General features: G+C 45.5%; 1 protein-coding gene across 6 annotated transcripts in view; it reads right to left on the bottom strand.

The window, feature by feature from the left end:
* The window catches only part of YLPM1 (YLP motif containing 1), a 1323976-nt gene that overhangs the window by 390407 nt on the left and 908842 nt on the right, over positions 1-24727 (bottom strand). For 4 of the 6 annotated variants that reach the window (XR_013600906.1, XR_013600907.1, XM_078659898.1 and 1 more), the window contains exon 16: positions 3136-3222. Coding sequence is in view for 3 of the 6 variants with exons in the window: in XM_078659898.1 (XP_078516024.1) it covers positions 3136-3222 (87 nt within the window). In the remaining 3 variants the exon portion in view is untranslated. Of the gene's footprint in view, positions 1-3114; positions 3223-24727 lie in introns of all 6 variants that reach the window. The other 2 variants (XR_013600905.1, XM_078659897.1) reach the window with 1 other exon arrangement.

Raw genomic sequence — 24727 nt, 5'->3', positions numbered from 1 at the left:
ACGCATCAGAGAATAGTTACATCAGAAAAGGAGATTGTGCAAATTCTACACAATCCATCAATCAAGACAAATTGTGGGTACGGATTTCAGAGATTTGACAGTTGTTACCACCTCCCTGTGGTTAAGTCTGTAGATTCCTGAAATATGAGTGCCAGATACATGTTTTGCCTCCTTGTCCAGATATCTGGAGTGATCAAAAACAGCTCTACCAGCTACTCATAGCTAGGTTCACTCAGATGCCACCACTTTCCAAACAATTTAGTGATTTTTAAGTGTTTTCTGCACCAACATTTTTTGTAGACTGACTTCTTGCAATCTCAAGTTCTGAACTGATTGACAGTGACTATCTCAAACTTGCACTCCATAAAGCACCTTCCACTCATTTCATTGTCTAGCCATACTGGTCTTTTCTTTTTGTAGGTACAGCACACTGTTGAAGTTAACGTTTAGATCATTATATTTTGCATCCAGATGAAGGTCTCACCGGTGTACGTCCAAATACGAAGCGCCCAGAAAATGATAAATCAATGACTGTTTCTGCGAATATAGTTGAAGTCCTTCAAATCTAAGCCAGCAATATCTCGAAAGGCACAAAACTACCTTCTGTTTGACATGCTCAAAGGTCTGCAGTGTCTGCAGGTGTCCTGGTCAGAAATTGTTTCAGAATCCTGAAACAAGATGCTCATATCACCAATACTCTAGGGGGAACAGAAGGAGCATCAGCACTGTGGCCCATATAGATCAATCAAGTATGTTCTGGTTAGAAATCCAGTGTAAATAGCATTTAAAAAATATGGAGATGTTTTAGTGCTAATACCAATTTACATCCAAGTATCTTACATTTTGCTGTTTGCCACTGGTCACATCTTTTTATTTCTGATTCTAACAATAAAATCTAAAACGGGAGTACACTTAACACCATCGGGTACAAAAGCCTTGTGCTAGGCATGGGTTAAGTGAAAGTCAATAGTTTAAACAGACGGGTCCAAAATACCCTGAACAGATAACTGTTACTCTGGAACTTAAGTGAGTTTCCAACACCTAAAAACAGAAATATGACTGGAGTTGGGCCTTTTGATTGGGACTTGGAACAGAGCTGCTACGTTCTTCATAAAATAGCACAGGAGCACAAGTCGCCAGACGGAAAAGGCATAAAAGAGAAATTAGACATTCTACTTTTAAAACATTACACACTAAAAACAGTCAAAATACTGATAACATAAGATTGGCTCATTATGAAACCCAAAGCGACTGGCGTTTGCATCTGCTTTCTTTCCAATAAAGGGATAATATAGACTATTTTCATGAAGGAGATAGTTTGGGTGGAAACTGGATACACCTGTATGCTACCCAACACAGCGCTGTGCCATCAGGCAACTTTTAATGATTCAGGGTACCAAAGATGCAGACACTGAAATTATAGTGAAACCCCTAATACCACCAATTGTTATCCTGGCACAAATGTGGCCCAGAAGATAACGTGCGTGAGAAAGGTGTGCAGCACTCTCATTGAGATGTGTCCAATCAAAGTACACAATATTTTTTAGTTCAAACCAAGTCGCTTTTCAAAAGCAGCAGGTTTGGTGTGTTTTGTCACATGGAGTCTGGCATATAGTTTCAAATTCCAATCTACGGTGGTCCAAGTGTTCATAGTGCCATAGATTTGGCCTGCCCTGCTACATATTCAGATGACATGTACAAAAGGCACATGAAATGCCAATTAGTTGCTAACTTCTTGGCATAAAACACACAAAACTTGAAAACAATAACCCTGGCTACACCAAACTGCCAGTTAAGTTTCATATTTAAAGAATGGCATTTTCCGTGAAATAATGGTTCATAAAACTCGGGTAAAAAGGAGGAACACATTTTGGGGGCATACAAATGTTATTACAAAATATCCTTTTAATAATATGTGGTCCAGCCTGGTGGCAAAGAATGCTTCTAAAACTTATTAATCTGTGGAGGACCTCTTGACAAGGAATGTGGGGGTCAGAGGTAAATCAGAGGTGTTACTGCCCCATGTGAGTAGAAGGATGATGAATGAGAGTTGCGTAACATGCTGGAGCTTAGGCAAAGCAAATTGAGGAGGTTGAGAATGGACAGGTGTCTGAGACAGAGGTGCAAATTTGCCTGGGCCAGATTGAAAAATGGACAGTATGTGTGAAGAATGCTGACCATGCATGGAGAAAAATAAATATTATTGATTACAAAGAGAAATGTTAAAGCAATAATAAAGTAAAACAATGTGTATATTGACAGAGCAGCAAGTAAGAGCATAAGAGACCAATGTAAAGTTATCCCAACACAAATCAAGTTCTCTGCAAATAGTTACTTTGGTACAATGTACACACTTCGGATACAAGCACTGAATTACAAAAAAAAATAAGATTAACAGCAATATTAAAAGTCAAAATGTAACTTGTATAATAGTTCTATTATAAAACTAGAAAGCTGTGCCTTTTCTGGTAAACTATAGTGATTGTTGGCTAAGGTTGTAGAGCACCCGAAGAGGAGCATAAACCTACATGTAGCTTAGTATTTAAAAAAAAACTCAAACAAAAGCTCATATTTCAAAAGCCTTGTGGATGCAAACAATTGTGAAACAGGCTCTCAATTTCCACAATTATTTCTACAGTTCACTATTTGCTCCTTTACAATGGCCATTGGAATAGGGTACATTGTGAAACTGAGCATACCTTACTATATGCCACAGCCTAATTGAATAGCACACAATACAAGTAAAGTCCAGACACGTAAATAATTGTTTCACAGTCAAAAAGTAATTCAGCAAATGAAAACATTAATATTGTCCTCAAAAACATCAGGAACCTAATTCTACATACCTCCATCATATCTTGCTTTGCTCTGACCTTGAAGGATTTGAAAACTTACAATTTGTAGGAGTTCTGCAATGTCGGGCTGCAGGGCACTCTGCTGGGTGAAAAAAATAATCTCCACCTATATGCAGAGCATTCAATAATAATCCTCACATTACATAAAAGATGGCTGCCTAATTTGCATAGTGTGCCCTTTACATGGACAACACAAAATCATAAGATATTAAAAATCCCTCAAGCATTTTCTCACTCTCAGTTCATTAGCAGTACTGACATATGTTGACGGGTCTCCTACCAGCTCGCTTTCCTCTTCTTCAGGAGGCTCTTTCTTCTCCTCTTCCACTAGTGGCTCTTCATTGGGCTCAGAGTCTTCCATCTCCACCTAACAAAAGAGGATTATGGATATGCTAAAGATCAACCTCTAGTGCCTTGAAACAGGAGTAGGTGCACAAATGTTCAGCCAGATCACTGGTCCATCACCTTATTATACTTAAGTAAACTAGCAAGAGATGTGCCCCCGCTCCTCTAGTGGTTAAATATGCCACCCGATCGATAGATCAACTGAATGACAAAGAGTGTGAAAACTCAAGAATGATAAACATAGGCAAGTCTATATGTAACAAAAAAAATAGCGAGACTAGCTGCTCGGAAAGCACAGCCAGTTAGAACCTGCTAGCCAACTTCAGACTCAAACGATTTAGTGACACAACAGCACCTGAAAATGACCATAATCAGCAGTCCGATACACCCTGCCAAAACCACAGGTACTGCAGAGAAGTTGGCTGAGAGCCAACAGCTTGGAGGAACCAAGTGAGGTTTGAGGAAATTGACCAGACAATGCAGCAAAAAATAGAACTTACAGGAAGGCAGCAACAGACACTGCATGTAATTGTATATTTCAAAGTTGTCCCAGCAACGCAAAAAACAGACCAAGTGCCTACTTTGACCGAAGCTTGCTTTTGCGTGCAAAGAAACAATTTGCCCTAGAGGAAAGCGAGGAACCTAAAGGAAGAAATAAGAGGGAAAGACTGGAGGGCCCATAAATGAGAGAAAGAACAGACAGGAAAATCAATAATTATACAACAAACTAGATAGGATGGATATCTGTGGCAATAGTGAGAGAACATAGAATTTACTACTGTAAAAAAATAATCATTATGCTTAAAGGGCAAGTTGGCAAATAGGACAATAAAGGTACAATTTACTTTTTCACCAGGGTCACTCGGCCCATTATTGGGGGTGGGGGAAGAGGGGGGCAGCACCATCTCTTTAACAACAGGTTCACTTTTTGTTCCATCAAAGGTTAACATTTTCAGTATATAATGCATTGAAGTCCTCCGTTATTAAAATGCCTAAATATCTTTTCAGGGTCATCAGCTGTCCAAGCATTGTCCAAGGAAGAATATCGTGTGAGCAATTAGATAGTACATTTTGGGGATTTTAATTAATTTTAAACCCCACTACAGCTGAAAATTCCACAATTTGAACCAATCTATCGTAAGGAAAATTTTACTTACCCTCTAAGCATGTTTGTAGTGTGCGGAGCTGCAAATTCCCATGCTCTGCATACTCCAGCTCAGGCTCAGATATTTGAAAGTTGTTTTTCTTTGAAGAAAGAATGTTTATTTACTGGATGCATTGTGACTCCATCATTTGCCGTAAATTTGTATAGGCATCCACTCGATTTTAGATAGTGTTTCAACACATAGTTTGGAAGTGTAAGAAAGTGAGTTTCTGTTGCAGTACCACCCCACTTTTTGCCCGATGCCTGATGCACTTTTCCTTGGTGTGCCCTGGGACACTGCCAATCAGGGACCCAGGGCCTGTGTTCCTTCCCTAAAAAGTGTACTAAAGCCTAAACCCAATTGGCATCTCTGGACACATGTCAGCCCCTAGTAAATGGTACCATAGGTACCCAGGGCATTGTGACCAGAGAAGACCCCTAAAGGCTGCAGCACTTATTGTGCCACCCTTAGGTGCCCTGTACCCTGACACACACACACTGCCTTTGAGTGTCTAGGTGCAAAACTAAACAAAGAGTCGACATTGCACACATCCCTGTGTACCATGACCACAAACCACTGCCCTGGCATAAATCAGCCTTAGTATTCTGGCTGGGGGGAAACATAGGATTATTAATACAAGGAATGCTAACATTCAAGCTATTGAATATACACGGCAGGCTGCTTTTGTTTTGATAAACTTTTATAATAATGATTTTATTTCGATCCCAAACAGGAATTTCCTAGCGCTTACTAAATTTATCTCCAACTTAGAGGATAGTCGGGGCAAAAGTGAAGGACTTGAAATTATTTTAGGTGGTGATTTCAACGCCCAGCTACCAAATAATAACTGGCAAGAAAAACAAGGGAAGGGGGACCCGGCAAACCAACGGGGACAAGAATTGCAAAGTCTGTTAGATGAGCATATTCTGTCAAATATTATGGACTTTGGTCATAAGATCTCGCTACAGCAAGTACCCACGCATAGAGGCCGGGTTAGTAGCTCTACTATTGATTTTATCTTTGTTTCCCCTGGCATGGCAGACCGTACAATAGCAACAGATGTTTTAGCTACAGACTTTGGGGATCATAACCCAGTATCGGTAACTATGAGGTTAGACCCCCGACCTGTCTTTTGTGTGACACAAGGAGCAAGAGATATAAGTGTATCCACAGATAAACTAAGGCTGAGATGGAAAAGGATAGATAAAGTTGGAATCACAAAGTCGTTGTTTATGGAAGAACAGACGTCAATAGATTGTTGTTTAGATCCCACCACCGATGGCCAGGTTATTATTTCCTGTTTCAGTAGAATATGTTCTACAGTTAGAACCTTGTTAGATCTGTACCAGCAGGCCAAAGCCCAAAAGAACCAAGGTGGTTTGATAACAACTGTTCTGTGGCGAATAGGAATTTACGTAAGGTTCTTACAGAGATTCCTATAATTAATGCGAATGTGAGTGCAGCAAGGAAAATTTATAAACTAGCTGTAGAGAAACGGAGAGCTACACTTTTGGGCGAACGTTGGGAGACCCTGGCTGAAACTGCGGAAGGGAAGTTAAGTAAATTATTCTGGCCTGCAGTTAAAGAACTCCGAAATATGGGTCAACAACTTAACCCGATTAGCTGTACTATCTCCAGTGAAACTTGGGAATGCCACTTCTCTAAAATGTATGCCTCTTCACTGAATAGTGAGAATAGTAAGGAGATATATGATTTTGAGGCATCAAATAATTTAAATTTTAATTTGGGAGAGGTGGAAGAAGCTATTGCCCAGAGTCTGGGTAATAAAGCCCCGGGCCAAGACGGGCTACCCATAGACCTTATCAAATGGCAACCGGGTCTATGGGCTTCTATATTGGTGAATGTTTTTAATAGTCTGCCTAAAGCCAAAATGCCGGAAACTTGGGGTACTAGTATAATAGTCCCCATATATAAGAAAGGAGACAGGTCTGATCCCATGAATTATAGGCCCATCTCATTGTTAGATAATTCGCTAAAAATTTTGGGGCGTGTTATTTATAACAGGCTTACTACATGGATAGAAGATAGTGGGATTCTGTACCCATGCCAACTAGGATTTAGAAATGGGGTCGGTACAGTTGAACAATGCCTCAACTTGAAACTAATTATTGATAAATATAATATTGCACGGTCGGTTCCTATTTATTTAGCGTTTATGGACCTGTCTTCAGCTTTTGATTTCGTTAATAGGTCCAAACTTTGGTCTATTTTAATAGAGTATGGTCTGGATACTGCCCTGGTTCACTTTTTAGCTTTTTTACATACAGATTCAAAATCCAGAGTGAGAATAGGTATGGGTGGAGAACTATCAGGAATAATTAATATAGGTAGAGGAGTTAGGCAGGGGTGCGTTTTAGCACCCTTGCTCTTCATAACCTATATTAATGGCCTGAGTAAGTGCCTTGAAAAATCAACCCCTGACGTCCCGTTAATAAATGGAAAACCGGTACCTGCTCTTCTGTATGCAGACGATGCAGTGGTATTGGGACGAACACCTAACTCACTTCGTACCCTGGTTTTAAATTTTACAGATTTTATGGATAAGCTAGACTTGAGGGTACATTTTAAAAAATCTTTTATAATGTCTTGTGGGCCTGATAAGCGGCAGATGAATTCAATACAGGTTGGAGAAGGAAAACTTTTTGGAACCTATAATTATCCATTCTTGGGCGTGTCCCTTGCTGCGAATGGCTCGTGGACTGGGCATTTGGCCCAGGCCACGGGCAAATTCTCAAAGGCCACTAACTCAATTTTAAGTCTTCCAAAACCAAAGAGATATGATGCTATTAAAGCAATTGTAAACATTTTTAAATTACAGTGTGTCCCGGTAGCGACCTACGGGGCAGAGGTATGGGGCATTGGGAAAAGTACCACTATCCAGCAAATAGAGAATAGGTTCTGTAGGAAATTGTTAAGTGTCCCAATTTACACATCTAATTTTATTGCACATAGTGAATTAAATCTTTCATTTGTATCAGATTTTGTTAATACTCGCCCAGCTCTATTTTGGCACTCGGTCTGGACGAATCAGTCAGCAAAACTTACACAAGAGATAATAACTGACTGTTTAAATTGCGAAAGAGGTAGGAAGATCCAGTGGCTTCAATATGTGCATACTAGCTTGCAGGAAGTAGGTATGGGAAATATTTTTGTTAACCCAACTGAAGCCAGTAATGTTAAGAAATCTGAATTAAAAGAAGCACTGAAAGCACTTTATCTACAGAAAAGATTGATAATCGAATCGGGGAAAATTACAGTCGCTAAGTATCTGAATATTGAGTCGCCTAAATGTACCTTTGCAATGTATTTGACATTATCTCTGACTAGCTGGGAAAGAAGTTTATTATTTCGCCTAAGGGCTGGTACTGTGAGGTATCTGTTAAATTTTCCTTTGGGTTACCAGCAAAACACAGCTAAAATTAGTTGCCCTTGTGATGGGCAAAGTATACAAAATGACCTGCACTTTCTCTTTTGTTGTAAATTTTATGTGAAATACACAAAATGGTTACTAATTCCGTTTTAAAAAAAAAATAGACCCATTACTTTGGAACAATCCTATCAGGCATTGTTAAATCTAGATAATGAGGAAATAATTTGTCGTGTCGGTACCTTTTTAAAAATTGCGGTTGGAGCACGTAAAATGATGGAAAATGTTTACATTTTAAATTTTAAACTGTTCCTTTAACTGTATTTTATGGATAATAGTATTTTATGGATTATGCATTATGATATGTACTTTTATGAATTGAAAAATTCGAATAAAGACTCTTGAAAAAATGAAAAAAATTGAAAAATCAGCCTCCCCTCTAGCTGGGTGCCCTATGCCAGCGGTGTGGGCACAGGTGCATTAGTCTGTGCCCCTACAGTACCCTGGGCACTGTAAGTGCTGTGATGCCATTAAGAGTATATGGTGCTGGGAGGTTGTAATTATGAACTCCACAGCACCATAATGGCTACATTGAAGACTGACAAGTTTGATATCAAACATCTCAGCACATTAAACCCACACTGATGCCCGTGTGGGATTTAATGTAAAATGCACTACAGAGGGCACCTTAGAGATGCCCCCTGAAATCTAACCTACAATCCACGTCTTGTCTGAGAGGCTGCCTAGGCTGCCACACCGCAGACATGTTGCTGGACCCCTGGGTGGAGAGCCCCCGCTCTCATGGGCCTGCAACAATGTACATCCTGGGACGAGGTGCCAAGCCTCCTCCCCCAGGATGGGCAGGGGAAGCTTCAAAGGCATTCCGCCTTTGTGAGCTTCTCCACACCTCTTGCTGTACTCAGCAACTCGCCCCCACCAGTTCTAACCCCCACTCTGACGGGAAGACTGGCGGGAATCCCTACATCAGGAAGGGGTGTGTGCCAGCCTGTGCCAACTCCACCACTCAGAAGGGAGAGGCAAGGTGAAGCACGACCCCTGGCTCCGGCCATCTTGAAGATGGGGAGCCCTGCCCAATCACAGCTAGGCTCCTGCCCCCTCCCACAGTAGAGGAGCATGGCTAGGTGTACCCACCCCAGGACAGGGACCCATTGGTATGGACATGCCCGGACCTCCAATCATATTGGGGGGCGGTCCTGCTGGAACTGACGAGGGTGACGGATGGGTGGTGGAGAGGGAGAGGCTTTATCCCTTGAGACCATAAACGGAAAGTTAGCAGGCACTTTTTGGTGTTGGGGCTGGTTGTGGCCCAGCGACGCATTGTGATCCACTGGTTGGCCCAACGGGGCCTGTCGCTGACGAAGTTGAAGACCGACCTGCGGGAATGGGCGCTGGCAGAGGAGGGGCACATGCGGAACACTAGGAGGGATGGCAAACTACCTGAGGTCCTACTGGCGTGGGGGGCAAAAAAAAAAAAAAAGAAGAACAAGACCTGCCCTGCAGCTGCTAACAAAAGGACAACGCCCACTGACTTATCCCCAGAACCGTACAGGCGTGTTGATCCTTGAACCTGCTCCTGCGAACCTCCGGCGTCTCCTGCGGACAGCAACCACGAAAACCCCTGAGGACCTGCCTGCCTTGAACCTTCAAAAAGACTGGGACTCCCACGAGCAGTGGTTCTGCTCCAACAGCAATAACCCTGGTGCCAGCCAAGAACCACAAATCCAGCCCACTCTGCACCCGTCGAGGCCGGCCCGTGCCCGAGTGATCCAAGACCACGAGGACGTCCCCCCAGCGACTGGGACCCAAAGTCCAGAGCCCAAAGACCCTCCTCGACGAACCAGACAACGCCTGTAGCCTCAGAACCAGGGACCCCTCCAATCGCGACCAGCTGAGGGTAAGATTTCCCAACACCAAAAGACACCGCTGCACCCGGCACCCTGCGGCTCCCTGTGCCTTCCTTTGGGGTACCTACCTCTTCTCCAAGATCCCAACTTACCTCTCGAAGTGTTGGTCGCACCTGAAGAATCTCCGTCCCCGAGTCTGCAGCCTTTGTTCACTTTTTAACTTTCCCATTGGATAACATTGAGCGCCCGATAGCTCAAAAGAACCCTGCACCCAGCCACCCAAGTGCTGTTGGAAGTGCAACTACTACCCTACTCTACTTCTCCACTTGCCCAGAGTAAGTGACCAGGAGTTCATCTCCCACAACCGTGTGGCCTGCTTGCTTGCAGCCACCAAACGAAGGCCCCCTACCCTCCATTGGATTGCATTGGGCCTACTCTCTGCACCTGGCTGCCCCTGTGCCGCTGAGGGTGTAACTACTGTACCTTTCTGACCCTGGGAGACCCCGCAGTCTATGCCCAGAACCTTAACTTCACCAGTCGAGTACTTACCTGAAAGCAGATAACTCACTTTCCTTCCATAGGATAACATTGGCTGGTTTGACTCGAAAAATCTTCTAAGTGTGAAGTTTTGAAACATTAAAATATTCATCTAAAATCCGCCGAATAACGAATTCCGAATTACTCACCTGTGGGCAGGAGAGAAGCCAGTACTGTACCTTTTAGCCCAGTACTGAACCGTAAAAGTAATTATAACTGTACTTACCCATTCCCTGAATTTTCTTCCATAGGAAACCATTTACTGTTTTTCTGTGAAATTTCCTGTCGATTTTTGCAAACTACAAATATTCCTTAAAAATCGTACCAACTACTAAAATGTAATTACTTACCTGTCTTAGGTAGAGATCCCAGTGCTGGACTTAGGAGCCCAGTACTGGACTACAAAAGCAACGAGAACGTACTTTACCTGTGACTTGAATTTCCTCCCATAGGATAACATTGGTGGGTTTTCACTGAAAAGTTTCCAAGTGTGAACTTTTAAAATACAGTTATATTCTTTAAAAATCACTGCAATAACCAAAACGCTTTTACTAAACTGTTTTCAGCTTAGGTCCCAGGACTGAATCTAGGATCCAGTCCGGGAGTTACAGAAGTAATCTAGAAAGTAATCAACTGCATTTATGTAGAAAAACCCATTGAGCTCAATGTTAAATTGTGTTTGAAACTGTATTGCCTACTGCAACCACTGTAACTATTGTACATGAAAGTCTATAACCGTTTTGCAAAGTTATTACCTAAAGTCACTCAGTCAGTCAGTCATATTGAGAAAAGTATATTTTGATCCCTTGTTGTTTCTAAAATAAAATAAGAAATGCGTTACTTACCTGTAACTGCAGTTATCCAGTATTAGTGTCTTTCATAGATTCACATGCCTGAATCATTCCCCGTCGTCGAGATGGGAGCCTCTGGTATATCAAAAAGTAATGTCCTATAGACATACATAGAAAAGAATAGGCCTAAGGATCTCACCTTAGTGTCCTATCCACGTCCTTATATAAAAAGGACCAAAACAGAGTAGGCCTTAGTGGCCTATCTGTGTCCTTTTGTAGAAAGGACCAAAGTAAAGAAACCAACCAATCAGCTACCACCTCCTTCTAGAACCTTCCTGTCAGGAGCCCAAGTCTCTCAGATTTTCATACGCACCAAGCTAGTTAGGCGTAAACTTGTTAGAGAGATAGGTGAGTCCTTCCAGGGGAGGCGGGAGGGTGCATGTGCATCTATGAAAGACACTAATACTGGATAACTGCAGTTACAGGTAAGTAACGCATTTCTTATCCAGTATTTGGGTGTCTTTCATAGATTCACATGCCTGAATCAGAGTAGCAAGCAATATATTATGCACATTTTTGATGGAACGTCATATATGAGTCTGTAGATAATACATATCACGCGACTGCAAACCACCAAAATGCATTGTCATGTAAATATAAGTAAAAGAATGTGCATACCAGTAAAGGATGGAGGGATGTAGGAAGGCTCACCTCACTGGAATAGATGGCGAAGCATTGCTCGGCCCACTGCTGCATCCTTCATCAGCTCAGTATCCAGGCAATAATGCCTGGTGAAGGTGTGCGGGGACTTTCAGGTCGCCGCTCTGCAGATGTCCAATACCGGCACTCCAGCAAACAGCGCCGCAGACGTGGACATGGCTCTTGTCGAATGAGCTTTGACTCGTGAGTCTAGAGGCCGACCAGCCTTGTCGTGACAAAAGGTGATCGCTGAGGAAATCCACCTTGAAATACTTTGTTTCGTCAGAGGCATGCCTTTGCGAGGTCTACTAAAGGCAATAAAGAGTTGAGATGACTTTCGGAAGTGTTGTGTCTTGTCGATGTAGAATTTGAGACATCTCTTCAGATCCAATGAATGCAGAGTTCTCTCGGCTGCAGTGGTAGGGTTTGGAAAGAATGACCTGAGTACCACTGGTTCGTTCAGGTGGAAGTCCGAGGGGACTTTCGGAATAAACCGAGGGTTAGTTCGGAGAATGACCCTGTCCTCCCTGAACTGCATAAAAGGATCTTGGATTGAGAGAGCCTGCAACTCACTGACCCTTCTGGCAGAGGTTAAAGCCAGGAGGAGGGCCGTTTTCCATGAGATGAATTTGATTTCCGCTTTATGGATGGGTTCGAAGGGGTGCTTCATTAGTTGGTGAAGGACCACATTGAGGTGCCACGACGGAGGGATTGGTCTTGGTCGTGGGAAAGACCTGAAGAGGCCTTTAAGGAATTGCTTTATCAGTCTGTCCGCCCACAGGGATGGACCCTTAGAAGTCCTTGTGAATCTGGAGATCGCCGCTAGATGCACTTTGATGGATGCATGCGCGAGGCCCGAGTGCGCTAGCTGCAATAGGTATGGTAGCAGTTGCTGTGGAGTAATGTGGAAAGGGTGCAAGCCTTTAGCGTCACACCAAGAACAGAACCGCTTCCATTTTAGTGAGTAGGTTTTATTAGTGCTGTCCGCTCTAGCCTTTGCAAGGACGTCTCTGCACTCCTGCGGGATGTCTAGGTGGCTGAATTTGCGGTATTCAGGAGCCAAGCTGACAACTTTAGAGAGGTCAGATTCGGGTGGAGAACCTGCCCTTGTGACATAGTGAGCAGGGCTGGATAATGATGCAGGCGGAGAGGTGGCCGGGCAGAGAGGCGATGAAGGTCCGTGAACCAGTGCTGCCTCGGCCAGGATGGAGCGATCAGGATCAGAGTGCAGGGCTCCGACTTCATCTTCCTGAGAACCCTGGGTATCAGTGGAAATGGCGGAAAGGCGTACGCAAATACGTTGCGCCATGCGATGGAAAATGCATTTCCGAGGGTTCCTGGGTGGTGATGCCTGCTTGCGAAGCTTGGGCATTTGGCGTTCTCTCTGGTGGCAAAAAGGTCTATTTGCGGGGTTCCCCACTCCGCGAAGATGTGCTCCAGCACCTCCGTGTCCAGCTCCCATTCGTGGGATGGAGAACTCTCTCTGCTCAAAGCGTCCGTCAAGACATTGTCCTTGCCCGGGACGTACTCCGCTTTCAGCGTTATTCCATGTTCCAGAAGCCAGTTCCAGAATCTTTGCGATTCTCAAGATAGTGAGAGTGATCGCGTCCCCCCCTGTTTGTTTAGGTAGTGCATCGTCGTGGTGTTGTCTGTTCTGACGAGCACCGGGGAGTTTTGAACGCGAGGCAGGAACGATTGTAGAGCTAGGAAAACCGCTCTTAACTCCAGTAGATTGATGTCGAGCTTGGTTTCCTGTGTCGTCCACTTGCCGTTGATCTGGAGTTCTTGGAGGACCGCTCCCCAGCCTTCTAGGGATGCGTCCGTTGTTATTACGTGTGGTTCTGCTGGAAGCAGGAACGGAAGTCCCTGTGACAGGTGTTTGAGCGATCTCCACCACTATAAGTGGTTGACCATGGTTCGAGTGACACGTATGCGGTCTTCGAATGATCCCGCAGCTTGTGCCCATTGCTTCGTCAGCTCCTCCTGGAGGGGGCGCATTTTGAGGCGGCAGTGGGGAATGAGCATGATGCATGAGGACATCATGCCGAGGAGGGACTTGAAGGTGCGGACCGGTAGAGTCTTCCGTGATGCCACTGACGTGGCCAGGGAGATGAGTGACTTTTCTCTCCTGAGAGGGGAACGCTCTGACGTGTTCCGTGTCCAGGGTTGCTCCAAGAAATGTAATGACCTTGTCGGGTTCCAGTGCCGACTTTTCGCGGTTGAGGGTCAAACCTAGTCGGTGGAAAATAGTCAGACAGGCGCTGGAGGATGTGGCTGCGGCTGTCGCAGATGGTGCTTTTACCAACCAGTCGTCCAGGTATGGGAAGACCTGGTGACCCTGTTGACGAAGGAAGGCCGCCACAGGGGAGAGGCATTTGGTAAATATCCGTGGGGCAGATTTGAGGCCAAACGGAAGGACCCGGAATTGGTAGTGTTGTCCTGCTACCGCAAACCTGAGGTACTTCCTGTGCCCTTTGAGAATAGGAATATGGTAGTAGGCGTCCTGTAGGTCTAAGGACGTCATGTAGTCCCCTTCCTCCAGGAGACCCAGGATTTCCTGTAGTGTTACCATGCGGAACGATTGTTTCTTTAGGAACACGTTGAGTGCTCTGAGGTCGAGGATTGGCCTCCACTTTTTCCCTTTTTTGTGGATTAGGAAGAAGTGGGAGTAAAAACCTTTCCCTTTGTGGGCATGAGGAACTCTCTCTATCGCTCCTTTTTGGAGCATGGAAGCGATTTCCTGAAGAAGCAGCCGTAGGTGCCTGTGGGACCGTTTGCAAGGTGGTGTTGTTGGGGGGGGGGTTGAAATAAATTCTAGAGAATGTCCAAATTGAATGAGTTGGAGAACCCACCGATCTGTTGTTATCTTCTGCCAGTTGTTTAGGAAATATGTGAGTTTTCCTCCAATTTTTAAAGAATGCGATGGTGGATGGACTGGCCATTGAAACGAGTCATTGGCGGTTGCCAGTAGGTCTTTTTTGGTTTTTCCCCCTGTAGTTTGACTTGCCGTAGGAAGTCTGGCATCCTTGCTGGTTTTGTCGCGGTTGGTATTGCGTTTTGCTCTGGGTGTATGAATAGGAAGACCTATTCTGGTAGGAACCCCTATATGAAGATTGACCTCTTCCTCTGGTTCCACGAAAGGACTGGTTTCGGAATTGCAGAGTTCCGAGGGCTTTGGCAGTGTCCGTGTCCTTCTTAATAGTGGTGAGGGCCTCATCAATTTTTTCGCCAAAGAGATGCTGGCCGTCGTAGGGCATATCGAGTATTTTCGTTTGCACTTCCTGGCCGAAAGAGGTGGCCTTGAGCCAGCCTTGTCTTCTCAGTACGGCAGCTCCTGCCAGTTGCCGGAAACCAGTCATGGCGACATCCATTGCGCAGTCAATGAGTTCGGAGGCAGATGTTTGGCCTTCTAAGAGAAGCGAATGAGCCTCCTCCTTTAAATCCTCTGGCAGATTAGATAGATAGGGCGCAATGTCTGCCCAGAGTTGACGATTGTAACGGCCCAGAAGCGCAATTGAATTCGCCACTTTCACCGTCATGGCCGACGTGGTGGAGAAACGTTTGCCGATGGAATCCAGTTTTCTGCCCTCCTTGTCAGGTGGCGTCGACAGCGGCGATGCAGGATTTCGCGAGTTTTTCTGCGCCGCTTGGGTTACCACGGAGTCTGCCTTGGGGTGACCTGTGAGGCATGCTGGCGCCGATGAGGTTGCCTTGTATTTTTTATCTAGCCTGGGCACTACCACTGAGATGGATGCCGGCGTTTGCATTAGTTGCTTGCCTTGTTTCCAGATAAAGTCAATGATGGGGATTGACCTGGTTGTCTTTTTTGTGGGCTCCTTCAAATCGTAAAGGAAGCATTCAGTCTCCTGAGTTTCCATAGACATATGGAAGCGTTTGGCAGCCCGCTCTACCAGATTATGGAATCCACCGATGTCTGCGGGTGATGATTCCGAAGATTGTGGTTCTGGAGAGGCCGGAGAATGTGTAACATAGTCCTGGTCTGCATCTGGGTCTGACTCGTCGTCATGGACCTCGCCTTCTTCCTGGTCTCTCTCCTAGTCGTCAGACGAGTGAATGTCTAGTGTTGGCTCCTGGTCTTTACTAAGCACCAGTGGAGGTGGCTTGTGTCGAGACAAAGGACTAGGTACCTGTGCAGCTGGAAGTGCAGGCGTAGTGGGTTTTTCCGGAAACCGCTCCTTGTAGTCCTTTATTAGGAATTGCAGGTCTGAGACAATGGATGCTGGTAGGCACACCATTGGTGTGACATGTGTTTGTACTTGAGAGTGGACTGATTGCTCAATTTGTTCCTCCTCTTCTGGCTCCTCGTCTGTGCTTTGGCATTTAAGTACCAAGTCTGATGGGCTAGTGGCTTGAGTATATAACTCTTCCTCCGACTCTTCACCCTGTAATAGGCATGTTGGAGGTAGTTGCTGCACCTTACTGGGCGACGTCAGGACTGGCGTAATTGGCCTTTTCGTGATCTTAACGGTAATATGGGATTGTCTGAGGCGGGAAGGCATCCATGGCATGTGAGAGCAGCTCGGATTCTTTCCATGTTCCTGCAGTCGTCGACGCTTATGTCGACGGTGCCGTCGCAGAAATTACCTTCGTCGACGGTAATTTACCTGTCGTCGACGGTGTCTCCGTCGACGGTGTTCTCGTCGACGCGGCCTTCGTCGATGGCAATGACTCCGCCGTCGACTGTTTTCACGTCGTCGACGGTTTTCCCGTCGTCGACGGTATGGTCTTCGTCGACGGTGTCGTCGTCGTCTTCGACGTCGATCTCGTCATCGACGGTAGTATCTTCGTCGTCGATGAAGTGACTGGAATAGTCGACGGCACAGGCTTACTCGCCGACGATGAAGGCGTCGTCCTCGTCATCGAGGAGGCGGCCGACGATGCTGTCGTCGTCGACACTGTCGTCGTCGAGACAGTTTTGTGCGCTGACGAGACCATCGACGCTGTCGTCATCGTCAAGACAAGCGGCTGCTTCCTGATGACAGGAAGATCCTTGCCAGACACTGAGGTTCTGCCCTCTGAGGACTTTTTAGAAGTCTTCTTAGGAGGGGTGTCTGAGGGGCTAGGGGAAGTAACCATTGGCCTCTTCAGGGAAAAATGCGAAGTTCCAGAAACACTCACCTTCTGACACCAAGTCGTCTGTTCTGTCCTTCAGCCTATTTAGCCAAAGTAGTAGGCGTCCTTCTCGGTCCTTGAGGGTTTTGTTTGAGAAGGTCCGACATATCTTGCAGTCCTTGGCTTGATGTTGAGGGTAGAGGCAGTATAAACAGGTTTCATGTTTATCCTCTACATGGAGCCTTTTTTTCCACAGGAGGAACAGGCTCCAAAGAGACCTTTTTTCTGGCTATCAGCCATAATGATAAAAGTTGAATAAAATCGTTTTTTGTAGAAAGAAGAAAGATTCCTGAGGAGAACTCAGGTGGAGACTCCCTAGCACAACGTGCGGTAGAAAATCTGAGAGACTTGGGCTCCTGACAGGAAGGTTCTAGAAGGAGGTGGTAGCTGATTGGTTGGTTTCTTTACTTTGGTCCTTTCTACAAAAGGACACAGATAGGCCACTAAGGTGGGACCCTTGGGCCTACTCTGTTTTGGTCCTTTTTATATAAGGACGTGGATAGGACACTAAGGTGAGATCCTTAGGCCTATTCTTTTCTATGTATGTCTATAGGACATTACTTTTTTATATACCGGAGGCTCCCATCTCGACGACGGGGAATGATTCAGGCATGTGAATCTATGAAAGACACCCAAATACTGGATAACTATATCTTTTGATACAGAAAATTTGGCTTAGAGTTAAGTTCTTGAGTGTGTGAGACCATTTGCTGAGTGTGTATAACAAATGCTTCACACTGTCCTTTGATACTGCCTTACTGCTCGACCAAGCTACCACTTTAGAGAGTAAGGTAGTATCCAACTTTAGCCTCTGCCATACCTCTGGAGACTGTGGACTCTATACACACTGTACCTTACTTTGGTCCAGTATATATAGAGCCACTTTCTTACAGTAAGCAAATGCTGTATGGTGCACATGAAAACCGTGAAAGGAAGTAAGTTCTTATGGAAGAGATCTCATGTAAAATGCAACTTGGGAGTAATAGGAGGGGCTCTTTTGGCTTTGTGATAGCAAGTTTGGATGCACTTGACTATATATCTTGTAAGGTCAGCTTTAGAAATAGGATGGCCCTTGAGGGTTTAGGCAAAGGCTACAAACTATTGGTCAGCTTTGAAAAAGGGCTTGATCAGATACATGTAGTATACAAGAGCCCGTTTGGCATCTAGGGTGTGAAGAGCTCTCTCTACTACTGAGTTTTGTTGAGGAAAGAAGACTGGGAGATCAGTGGTTTGGTTGAGGTGAAAGGGGAATACCACTTTGGGTGGAACTCTGGGGAATACCACTTTAGGATGTAACTTTGGATTGGTTCTGGGTACAACCCTGTCTTTTGTGGACCTCAATTAAGGCGTCGTGTAGAACGTAGGCCTGCAACTCACTTATTTGCCAGAGAGATGTTATGCCGTTAAGGAAATAAGATTATAAAGGCTCAAAAGAGAGACCATGAGCTTGTTAAAGGACCACATGAAGATAAACAGGAGATGGGGAACCTTGGGAGGGATGATCCTTTTGAGGCCCATAATCAAAGCTTTAACTATGGGGATGCAAAAAAGGGAGGAGTGTTACCTGTTTTGTACGCAAGTGGCTACAGCTGCTAAATGGAGCAGTGCTGAAGTGTATGGAGGGTCTGATTTCTGTAGATGGATTAGGTAACTGAAGGGCTTGCGGGGGTCCAGGTCTTTGGGGATGCAATAATGGATAAATATTTTCGATTTTGTTGCAGGCTCGCACGGTGGACCAACATGGACTCACCTAAGATGTACATGCACTAATGCGAAAGGGGCAGGTAGTTGAATTCTAGGACATCAGGTGCCAGATTGATGGACTGAGCAGTTTGCGTTCTGAGTGTCCAATCACACATTGGCTCCTTGTGAGAATACACTGAAAATTGGTGAGTTTTTCATGGGGCTGATTGATATTGAGGATTTTTGAGTACCAGGAATGCCTTGCCCACATAGTGGCTACTAGGATACAGCATCATCCGCACTACGTGTAGAAGGAGTGAGAGTAGGAAAATAAGCAAAGATCCCTAACTAATTAATCTATGGTGCATTGCTTATAGACAGTTGGGTACCTGGAGGAGAAGTTTGGGCACTTTGTTTTCTCAGTTGTGTGTGAGGGTGGATTGGGGGTGAGGGAGCTATCCATTTGTGCAGTGCCCCAGTGCTGGAAGTACTGGGGGAGGGTTTGGGAATGGAGTTCCCACTTGTGGGTTTCTTGATACGTCCTGTGAGCATATCTGACAAGTGGTTTTTACACCCTGGAAGATAGTCCGCTAGGTGTGGAATGCTGTGAAGGAGTGCCCAATGCCATGGCTGTTGCGTTAGTAGCAACAGTGGGAGTATGTGAGTGCTGCCCTGGTTTTGGGGATGATACAATGCAGTCACATTGTCTATTTTGACCAGGGCAATTTTGCCGTGAATAAGTAGAAGGGAAGGTGAGATGTACAGCTAGAAGTTTAATGTAGTGCCCTTGGTATTGAGGGAAGAACTCTACCTGTATGATCATGTGGGTGAGATGCATTCCCCAGCTGGTTAAAGAGGTGTCTGTAGTGATGGTCTTGCGGAAAGGGGTCGATGAAAGGGCTGCATAGCAACAGGTTATTGCTGTTCCACCACTGCAGAGAGCAGCACTAAATCTTCCCAATGAGCCCCACCCGGTTGCAACCACTGAGCCGAAAGAGGTTCTGGTGGACGTAAAGGAAGCCGGGCATGGGGTACTTTGGCAATGCAAGGAGCCATTATGCCTATGAGGTGCATTAAAGTTCTGACGATTGGGCTGAAAAAGAGGTAAGACCTAATGGAATGCCAACATCCCCTGCAGGCTGGGACAGGCTTTGCCTGTGCCCTCATTTAGAAACACTCCTAGAATGGGCTGGACGGTGAAGGTGGGATTTGGTGGCATTTATTATGAAACCGAGGCTGTGGAGGACGGTGATGTAGCCTGGGTGTGGTCTAGGCATTGGTACTTACCTGTGCTCTTGATCAGCTGATCATTGAGGTAGGGAAAACATGGAGGGCCGGCCTCCTTAAGTGGGCAGCTACAACTGCTTGGCTCTTTGTAGAGACCCTTGGATAAGTGGTAGCCCCCAAAAAGAAGTACTTTAAGTTGATAATAAGTAGAGGTAGTGCTGGTGTGTGGTAAGGATGAGGATATGAAAGTAGGCATCCTGAAATGTCCGGTGACGCTTTGTAGTCGCCTTGTAGCAGAAGAAATGGAATCCTGCAGGGTTACTATGTGAAAATGTTTGGAGGATGAGGAAGTAAATAAGAGTAAATTCCCTTACCCTATGGTGGGGGAGCACTAGTTCTATGGCCCTTTTTTGAAGGAGCGCTTGTATGTGCTTCTGCCAAAATTATTAATGTTGTCTGTTAAGGGTGTTGGGAAGGGGTGATATGAACAAGTTACTTACCTTCGGTAATAATGTATCTGATAAAGACATAAGTTAGTTGCACATTCCTTACCTTAGAATTTCACCCTGGCGTCAGTCTGGATCAGGAGATTTTTTCTTCAGCAATACCCATGCGCGTCGGTAGGTGACGTTGGTCAACTCTGCGTCAGTCAACAGAGTCTAGGTCACCGGGAGGGCGTTGCCGTGCCTACTTAGACATCGCCCCTGCACGCTGACATCAGTTCTGACATGACTTTACACGCCAGAAGTGCAGAGCCATGAAAGATACTGACCACTGGTGCACTACGCCCCTGTAAGGGAGTTCCTATCTCTAGAAATCAGTTAGAGCAGAGAGGATGGGTGGGACAGTAAGGTATCTACAGCTACCTTACGTCACTACCAGATACATTGTTACCGCAGGTAGTTAATTTGTTCACCTATAGAGACTATCAGTTGTAGATTCCTTACCTTAGAATAGATACCCTAGCAATACCATCCCCGTAGGAGGGTCTGCGAACCAATTTCACATGAGAAAGTCCTGGAGGAACGAACAGGTAAAATAGCCATCCCGTCCCTCTGGACTGTACAGGCAACAGCGTCTGGTAAATGTGTGCAGAGATTTTATTTATTTTTATTTATTTTGAAAGTTTTATATAGCGCAAACAAGATCTTTGCAGATATCAGAGCGCTTTACATACGAAGAGTACAGCATGTGAGTAAATAACAATTGGGGTGGGGAGGGTAAATGCAGTAGCGTAGTCAGATAGATACATCAATGGTGATACAAATAAAAATAGGTGGTAGCGTAAACAATCAGGTAAGTCAATAACACAAGTCATACAAAAATGCAAAAGATCAGTAGAACAGGATGGTTCAGCGTTTGTAAAAAACTTCCCTAGTGATAATTCAAGTGTATTTAGCCATGAGGATAGCCTTTACTTCTTTCTTAAAAAGTATGGTGGAGGAGATGAGCCTGGTTTCAGGGGGGAGTGAGTTCCAGATCCTGGGTGCCATTCCTGAGAAGGAGCGTTTATAGGTTTTTTCCTTGCGGAATTTCTGGGGCTTTAGCAAAAGATTGTTTGTAGCTCTAGTGTTTCTGGAGCCTCCAGAAATCGTCAGCTTCTGAGCGAGGTATCCGGGTGAGCTCAGGTGGACAGCCTTGTGCGTCATGCAGACGATTTTCAAGTGTATTCTGGCTTCAAAAGGCAGCCAGTTCAGCCATGTCAGGGGAAATGTGTGAGTGTTTTTTTGATCCAGTGATGAGTCTCGCTGCTGCGTTTAGAGAAGCTCTTATGGGTGCCATAGTAGTTAGGGGGAGACCGCAGAGGGCGATGCTGCCGTAATCTATTCGAGGGATGACTAGTGCTTGTACCGCAGTTTGAAAATCTTTGGCTGGAAGGAAGGGTTTGAGTTTCCTTAGGGTATTGATCTGATAGTTCGCACCCTTAGTTGTTTTGTTGATGTGTTCCTGCATGTTGAGGTTGGTGTCAAGTGTTATGCCTAAAGATTTTGCTGAGTCCACGATGGTGGGCTGAACATTGAATGCCGTTAGGTGTTTAAGCCAGATTTGAGCGGTAGTGATCTTCGCGGGAGGTGAGATCAAGAGGAACTCTGTTTTAAGAGCATTGAGTTTGAGATGATTAGCGGCCAGCCAGGATTGGGTGCTACTGATCGTAGAATTCAAGAGCATAATGTCTTTGGGTGATTGTAATTTGAGATACAGTTGGGTGTCATCGGCGTACATGTGGAAGTGAACATTGGATGCTTCTAGCAAGGTGGTGAGAGGCTCCATAACTAGGTTAAACAAAGTTGGGGAAAGGGAGGATCCTTGTGGGATGCCTAGCGATACAGGTATTGGCGAAGACATCAAGTTGTTACTCTTGAATTTCTGCGATCTGTTGTGTAGAAAGGACGTGAACCATTTGAGCACAGTTCCAGATAGACCCATTCTTGTGTTTAATAGTTCGAGTAAATTCTCATGTTTGACGGTGTCGAATGCAGACGAGAGATCAAGAAGGATGAGGAGGCAGGTATCATTTTGATCTAGGATTTGAAGGGCGTCGTCAATTAAGTGAGTCATAGCAGTTTCTGTACTGTGATCTGCTCTGAAGCCTGATTGATGAGGGTTAAGTAGATCAAAATGATTAATGTGTTTAGTCAATTGTACTTGTGGGCATTTTTCCAACAGTTTGGCTAGAGTCGGAATATTGGTAATGGGACGGTAATTATTTAGATCAGAGGGGTCGGCTGTAGGTTTCTTTAGTAGAGGTGTGACTTGTCCAACTTTAAGGGCGTCGGGGATGGTCCCTTGTTGAAGTGAACTATTAATAATTTTAGTCCAGAGTGGGAGGAGCGACGGGGTAAGGTCTTTGACAGCGTTAGCAGGAAGGGGGTCCGTGAGGTGATTGGCTGGTTTCACAGTGCTGAGCAGTCTACCAATTTCTTCTTCCGAATAGGTGGCAAAGGATGACCATGTGGCATTGTTTTTTGGTTCAGTGGGTGCTGTGCAATGGGGTTTGGAGTAAAGACTTACGTCAATGAGGAGATCGTTCTTTATGTTATCGTTTTTTTGGATAAAGAAAGAGGCGAAGTCTTCACAGGAGGGTGCTTTGTCCACAGTGCTGAGTGGTTGGGGTTGTTCCTTGGATTGTGTTCTGATTAGCTCAAACAGCTTTCTCTGACGATTTTTGGCTTGGTCGAGCTGACGGCTGAAAAAATCTGATTTGGACCGTTTTATTTTCCTGAAGTAGGCATTTCTCTTTTTCTTCAGCGCTTTTAGGTGCAGTGCGGAGGGAGCTGATCTCCAGGTGCGCTCTGCCATTCGCATAGCCCGTCTATCGTCATTGAGACTCCCGTCGTACCAGGGATTGGACATTTTTGTGGAGGCTCTTTTTAGCTGCATAGGTGCAGCTTCATTAACTATTGAGGTCATAGCGTTGAGATAGTGATCAGTCAAAGCTTGGACATCCGTGACGCCGGTAGGAGGAAGTAGGAGGTTGCAGCTGTTGGGGGGTAGAGAGTTTGGATTGAGTTTTTTCAGGTCTCTTTTCCAGACTTTGGGCTTGAAGGATTGAACCGGGTTAAATTTGACTTTTTCCTTGATGAAGAACGTGACAATATGATGATCTGACCAGTCACAGGGTTGGATAGATTCAAGTTGGATAGAGTCTTCTTTGGAGATGATAAGGTCAAGGATAGAGCCTTTCTCGTGGGTCGGGCTGTCGCATATTTGGGTGAAGTCAAGGGCGTTGAGGACATTTTTAAGACTATTTACCACCTCGTCATTATGATCGTTCCAATGGAGGTTGAAGTCACCAAGGTATATTTGTGTGATTTGTCGACCGGAATTGGTTGAAATCAAATCCATGATTTGTTGCGAGAAGGTACGGTTATCCCCTGGTGGGTGGTAAATGCCGTGCAGAGTGCATATCGGTTTGCCCTCACTGATAATATCGAGGCAGATGTATTCATAGGAGGTTGGGGAGGGTAGGGAAGGGGAGGTTACTTTCAGGACAGAGAGGTTACTCCTATGTATGCATGCGACACCACCACCTTTTTGACCAACCCTGTCTAGTCTAGTGATGTGGTAGTTGGGGGGAACCAGTATGTCCATTATAGGTGTAGAAGATTCAGTTAGCCAGGTTTCCGTCATGATGATTAGGTCAAGGTCCAGTTTTAGGATGAGATCAGCGATAGCGGAGGAGTGCCTAGAGGCCGATCTGCAGTTGAGGAGGGTACATTTGAGACGGGGTGCGTCGAAGGTGGAGGGGGGTTCTAGCCAGAGGGGGACTTTTCTCAGGTTACTAAGGATAGAAATTCTGTTGTTCAGTGTGGGGGGTCTACGGGGGTTTGGATGAATCGTTGGAATGGCGCGGAGGGTGGTGGGTGTGTTGGTATGGGGAGCTGGGTCGTAGGAGCGGATGAGGGTGACTGTGTCGAGGTCCGATAGTCGGTTGCAGGAGCGGTGGGGACGGTTTTCACGATCGCGAACGGGGATTGAGGTCCAGTGTGAGGGGCGTTGAGTAGGAGAGTCAGCCGACCGGGTGGAGGTCCTGTTGGGAGGGGTGGTGCTGGTGGGGGAGGCAGGTGAGCGGTGTCTGGGATGTGTGCAGAGTAGTTGTTTGATGATGTGAATGTCTTCTTTGAGCTTGAGGAGGGTGGTGGGTGAGGAGTGACTGGAGTGTGTGCAGAGTAGTTGTTTGATGATGTGAATGTCTTCTTTGAGCTGGTGGAGGGAGGCCATAACGTGCTCTAGTGTGGGATATGTGTTGGTGGTGGGGATGGATGACATAGGGGGGAGGTTGTTGGTAAGGAAGAGGGTATTGGTGGTAGGCGGAGAGTGCAGGGTGGAGGGAGGGTTGGATGACATAGGGGGGAGGTTGTTGGTAAGGAAGAGGGTATTGGTGGTAGGCGGAGAGTGCAGGGTGGAGGATGGGTGTATGTTAGTGGTGATGGGGGCACATGTAGGGTAGTGGGGGGTGAGAATGGGGGGGGAGTTGGGTTGTATGTGGTTCTTTTTTGAGGAGGCGGAGTTGAATTGATAGAAGCGGCGTGTTCTGTGTGATTGGTTATTGTGTGGA

The sequence above is a fragment of the Lissotriton helveticus genome, chromosome 9 (genome assembly GCF_964261635.1).
Source record: "Lissotriton helveticus chromosome 9, aLisHel1.1, whole genome shotgun sequence".
Taxonomy (NCBI): domain Eukaryota; kingdom Metazoa; phylum Chordata; class Amphibia; order Caudata; family Salamandridae; genus Lissotriton; species Lissotriton helveticus.
The sequence above is the reverse complement of the archived record's forward strand: the minus strand, read 5'-3'. Positions and strand labels throughout refer to the sequence as shown.